This window comes from Etheostoma spectabile, chromosome 18 (genome assembly GCF_008692095.1).
Source record: "Etheostoma spectabile isolate EspeVRDwgs_2016 chromosome 18, UIUC_Espe_1.0, whole genome shotgun sequence".
NCBI lineage: Eukaryota > Metazoa > Chordata > Actinopteri > Perciformes > Percidae > Etheostoma > Etheostoma spectabile.
Genome location: NC_045750.1, coordinates 25,416,075 through 25,421,794, shown reverse-complemented (window position 1 = coordinate 25,421,794; position 5,720 = coordinate 25,416,075). Strand labels below are relative to the sequence as shown.

Sequence of the window (5,720 nt, the reverse complement as noted above, 5' to 3'; positions counted from 1 at the left end):
AATGACATGCAGCAAAGGGCCACAGGTGGGAACCAAATCCACGACTGCTGCGTCCAGGACTGGGCCTCTGTATATGGGCGCGCGCTCTACCAGGTGAGCTACCCCGGCGCAGTGATTATTTAACACTACTTGGATTGGGAGTAGTAAGTAGGTTTTTTGATGGCCGACCAAGACTTGTAAAGGGCAGCAGGGGGCAGTCTTACCTTTTCTCTGATCAGCTCCACCCAGCTCCTCACTGGAAGAAAAGAGATACAGATTTAACTATTTCTCTCTCATACTGGTAGTGGTTTCAATGTTTCTGGTTTCTTTCATGATGACAGCAAGTGATGGTATGAGCATTAAATTCACTACGTTAAATTCCAAGGCTATAAAGAAGATTGAGTCCTCATACTCAGCCCCTGGTTGCGTTGAACCCAAACAGGAGGTGGAGGGATGGGGCTGTAAGGGGGCTGCGTGGAGAATGTTTTAGGGGTTTCTGTCAGGTCCTCCTCGCTCTCCTCCTCCACCGACTCCTCAGAGTTCTCATCTGGCTCCTCTGTGGGGAACCAAATCAAACTGATACTCCAGCCAAGTATCCCTATTTATGAATACATCTTTTTTGAAATTAAGATGAAATCATTTTGTCTTACCCTCAGACTCCATCTCCTCCAACCCTGATCTGGATCTGTGTGCCGGGTGATGGGTTACCATGGTTACCGTTGTCATAGAATGCTGGAAGGATGAGAAGGAGGGGCCAACGGTGGGCAAGTTCTCTTCAAGGTTTGGCGTCCCAGCAGCACCTGCACGTGGCAAATCACACGGCCCAAGGAGACAGCAAGAGCAGTGGAGGTTTATACACACTGCAGCATTTTATCATCTAATAATGTGTCTCCAAGGACAACATGCACTGTAAAAAATTCAACGTAAAATTTACAGTAACTTACTGGCAACAATTGACTTGTGAATTATTTTTACAGTAAAGGTACCCTACTTCCGTTTACAGTATTTTATATATTCACTGTAAAATACAAAACAATTGAACACAACATAATACTTAGACGACTGTGATGTTGTCATGTTGACAAGGTCGTTATGTATACTTTACAGCATTTTACTGTAAAAATCATATCCAGTAGTGTTACTGTGAAATCTAAAGGAAATAACTGTAGATTTCATAGCCTTTATTTACAGTGTGGCTAATGAGACTTTGGGTGAACTTGTGTTGCATGAACTTGTTGTGTTTCAGTAGTTTAAGGAATGTAAAACATAAATGTCAGATGGATTCATTCTCAAGCAACCTTTAAGTCTCTGCAAGTTCACATTAATTCTGAAGTGACATTAAATCCAACCAGAGGCTGCCTGGAGGGAAAACATCTTTTATCAAACTATGACTATGGTACTTTTTTTCTGGTACACCATAATTCCACTTTCAAACTGGAGTATTAAATGTGTCTTCTCATACAGATTTAGTATACAGTAAAGTAATTGTCTTCCTGAAATTGGTAACTCCATCACACTTATTAATTATGACCCCTATGCTTTGAAAGATGGCTGGCAGTAATGTGAAATACATATACCAAAAACAGCATTATGGTGTATGAAGTCATTGTTCCACAGAGCATTATGTTGACATTGCGAGACATTGTCCCGCCACTTCACCTGTCTCAGAGTGGTCCTTCGGCTGCTGTGATGGACGTGATGGACGTGAGGAGCTGATTGGCTCCAGGAGCTCCCCGCCAGACGTCTGCCAAGGGAGCGTCCAGTCTGGCATCAGCAGGGGCAGGGCATGCGAGGGACCGTCGCTGTCTGTCTCCACGGTGACCAGTTGGTCCAAATCCACCTCTGACTGAGGCATTTCTCTGGTCGCCATGGCAGCAGGAGGCTGAGCGCTGCCGGGCACCAGCGTGACCGCTGCCACCGCCGCCCCCTCCGGGGTGACATCTTCGAAAGGCTCAAAGATGAGAGGGAGAGCCTCTGACGACATGGTGCCCTCTGTGGCTTCATCCTGAGACGGCGGGACCACAGTGTCCGCTGGAACTGTGTCAACGCAAGCACAGAGACAGAATGAGGGTCAGGGTATGTAGCATGCAATTTAAAAGGACAGAATTGCTTGGACCTTGTGGTAAAAGTCATTGAAAACACTGCAGTCGGAAAATGATGGTTTAGTGAGTAAACTAGGGCAAATGAATCTCTGCTGAAACTGCATTCAGGATATATGGCATTGAAGTATTTCTGGCAGCTTTTTGAAGGAGGTACCTCTTTGGACAGGCAGTTTTGCAGAAGCCGAGTTCACAGTGCAGCTAAGACACGTGAAAAAAGGAATGTTTGAAAAATGGTTCTTTCTTAGATAAGAGGCGATCACAGAGGGGGCTGTCACAGGAGAAGCTGCCACTGCATATCGCTCAGGCATTTCCTTTAGTCCAAAGCATTTCTGAAATAGGCTGAAAAATGCTTATAAAGACCGCAATCCTTTTACATAATACTGTTTGGGGAATTGAAGGAAGGAAGCTTCATCAAACAGACAATCCCCAAATTGACAGCAGGAGCACATATTGGCTCAGACAGGCTCCTTTAATCTATTTCCCTCTTCTGCTTCACTGAATAATAACCTGTAAAAATAGTCTGGATGGGGAGTGTGAAGGGTGGGAAAGAAAGAGAGGAGGTTTAACGGGGTATGTAGATAGAGAGAAAGGCGGGTTGAATCCTCTAACGACATGTATAACACACCCTGCCACCAGACCTTTCCTAGCAATTGTGTGTGTTCTCTTTTTTTTTTTTTGTCCAGGCTCGAGTCAGGAATAGAAAGTAATTAGACTGCCACGGGTCCCAGCTGGGGTTCAAAGTAGAGTGTGGAAAAGCGGGCGCCTTTCTTTGCCAATCATCAAAGGCAATCTCTGCCGCGAGACGTTGCGTTTTCATTTCCGCCTCACTTTTTAATGAAGCCTCTTGAAACCCTGCAAAACTCTAGCAAGCCAGAAAATAAAGCTTGTTGTGGAAGGAAGTATTACAGGGTGACAATGACTGCGGAGCATTACCTCTCACCAGGGATTTGGTGTGTCTTAAGTTTGACTTAGGCAATACGGAAAGTCTATTTTCCATCAACATTAATATGCTTTTCAATCTTTCTGACTTACCACCGCTGGGCCTCGCCGCCTCAGTCCACAGGCTTTCCGGTCCATCCTCTCTGGGCATCAGGTTTAGTCCGATTTCAGCTAACAAAGGGTCTGTGAGGGAGGACATTGTAGCTCCATCATTGCCCCAAATTGGCAAATGTGTAGAGGTCAGAGGGGAGGCAAAGACCGAGGGATGGGTGGGACTGTGGGAGGTCCGTTTTTGGATCCATTCTCCAGCATTTGGTTCTGCAGAAGATGGCAAGCTTGTTTCTGGATCTTTATCCAGAAGAGAATCACCACATCCAGGCAGTTTTGCTTGCTCACCTTGGTCTTTGCCCTCCCTGGCGGGGATGCTCAGCTGTGGTGGCACTCTAGAGGAGGCTATATATCCATCAGGAGTAAACCCTGTGGTACTCCCGGCTGTGTCCAACTGCTTTCTCCCACGTGTGGGACTTAACGCAGGCTTGATGACAGGTGTGTCCACCTTATCTTCTGGATCAACAGACAGCACTACAGCTGACTCTGACTGAGCGTCTCCCATCTCTGACGAGCTCCCGAACTTCTTTACCCCGCTCCTTTGGCTCCATGCTTCTCCGCCAGCATCACTCGACCCAAATCTTCCATCAAGGCTGTCCCCATTTTCAGTCTGCGTCACTGGATCTGTCCCCTCAGGACGTCCAAGTGGGCCAGCCCCTCCTTCTGCACCTGCATTCACTACCAGGCCGGTCACATGTTCTGTATTTGAGGGTTCAGACTTTACATCTGTAGTGTGCGTTGACCCAACAGTTGTCACTGAGCTGGCACACTGCCCATCACAGTCCCTGTCCTGTGTGGGGGTGAAGTTTGGGAGGTGGACAGGGGTTCCATAGACGCAGAGACATGTCCCAGCCAAGAGGAGGCGATGGAGCGTCCCAGACATCTCTGTCTTGTCTCAGTGCCTGCTGAGAGTGGACACAAATGATTAATGCTAATGGGCTTATCTGATGTGTGGACAGTCCCTCAACGCTTTGCCACCAAGCAGCAGAGGTGGCGGTGTGGGGGGGAGGAAGAGGTTGACAGGGCACATTAAAAAAAGTGGGAACCTGCAGATGAAAGGGTCGGAATGCAAAGTGTATTTCTTTTTTTTTTTTTTAGAAAATCATACAGCCTGTGATAACCACAGATAACGGGATTAACTGGGTATGTCTGCCTGCCTTTGCTTTGATGCTGTTAGTAGCACCGTTTTGGATGAAATTCCTTTTCATCTCTTCTGTTAATTTTGTATTTGAAAGCAATGCTGGGCACGCACGCACACACACACACACACACACACACACACACACACGCACAGACAGAGGGAGAGTGACAGAGAGAGAGAGAGAGAGAGAGAGAGAGAGAGAGAGAGAGAGGGAGGGAATCTGACACAGCAATCCTTAGCACCCCTCCGCACTTCAACTATAAATAGCACCAGTTTTCATCCATCCTCTATAGGATCCTCTACAGATTTGCTATATGCAAAATGAAACAGAGCTGATTCTCTTTGAAAGGAGGGCAATTGCCAAACGTACGTTATAAAATGCTTCATCGGATCAAAAACAAAGCCAACAACTATGCACAGTGCATGTGTTGCTTTACATGACTTGACAGCAACAATCCACCGAATAATCAATCCCTGCTGACGCGTCTGGTGTTTGCAGGGTGACACCCTTTAATATGACCTGAGTCAGACAACCGTCTAAAAGATATATCATCATCCACCCCTGAAGATGTCTAACAATGTCACAATAAAACCCTCTTGTCTGTCAGCGCACCCCCAACCCCCCCCGTGATCCAAAGCGAATGGTCGCGCCATCCACACCAGACCACATCAAGGCTCGAGCATTTGGGCTGTAAACTAATGCGGTGTTGAATACTGGAGCTAATCATAGCCTCACAGAGACTACAATGCATTCCCTAAAAATCGCATCACCCATCATATTCTGGCAATAAGAGCGAAATGAAATGAAATAAATAAATAAATACCTTCCAGAGTTCATGACAGATCGCTGTGCCGGGGATGCAGAGTTGGCTTTGCAGTGCGCAAATTCGGACCCAAATTCAGGAGTGTGGAGAGCAGGCTGAAGGAGAGGCTTGTTGTTGTGCAGCTCGGCGTCACTGACTGGAAGTCTCAATCTTCTCTACGTGTGTGCGCCTGCTGCTTCACAAGTGCTGCCACCAAATGCTTCAAATCTGCAGGATTTATGCAAACAGACGGCGTTGGCATCTGCTTTATGATATCCGCGCTATTGCCATCCAGTGCATCTATTTCTTGTTGTATAATCTCCATTAAATGGGTTTATTGTCTTTCTCTTAAGGGTTAAATGAGGCTCCTGGTGGTGCTGAATGGACAGCTCCTCACCCCCTGTATATAAGGTCGCTACTTGAAGAGAGCAGAAGAAAACTTCCTTATGCTCCAACCTTGACATAAATATTAGGCTATATTAAAAGTTGTGTTTTAAATGAACAGATTGCTGGGTTTAAAATAAGCTTAAGGCATAATGCGAACATATTCTTAATGAAAAAATGAAATTAAAAGCAGTGAGTTGTTGGATAATCAGTACTAGCCTACAGTGGCTTGCATAAGTTTACACCCCCATGCTAAAGTTGATT

The 5,720-nt window shown here is 46.2% G+C and overlaps 1 protein-coding gene across 4 annotated transcripts in view; it reads right to left on the bottom strand.

Annotated features, from left to right (window-relative positions):
• Nucleotides 1-5,479, bottom strand: part of armh4 (armadillo like helical domain containing 4) — a 7,598-nt gene extending 2,119 nt beyond the window's left edge. Inside the window, exons 1-6 of one of the 4 annotated variants that reach the window (XM_032542592.1) lie at nucleotides 5,094-5,479; nucleotides 3,114-4,033; nucleotides 1,639-2,016; nucleotides 630-779; nucleotides 392-535; nucleotides 204-235 (exon numbers count right to left, since the gene is read on the bottom strand). In XM_032542592.1, the coding sequence (XP_032398483.1) occupies nucleotides 204-235; nucleotides 392-535; nucleotides 630-779; nucleotides 1,639-2,016; nucleotides 3,114-4,011 (1,602 nt within the window). In that variant the 5' untranslated portion in view covers nucleotides 4,012-4,033; nucleotides 5,094-5,479. The remainder of the gene's footprint in view (nucleotides 1-203; nucleotides 236-391; nucleotides 536-629; nucleotides 780-1,638; nucleotides 2,017-3,113; nucleotides 4,034-5,093) is intronic. The other 3 variants (XM_032542588.1, XM_032542589.1, XM_032542590.1) reach the window with 3 other exon arrangements.
• Between the last annotated feature and the right edge of the window lie 241 nt (nucleotides 5,480-5,720).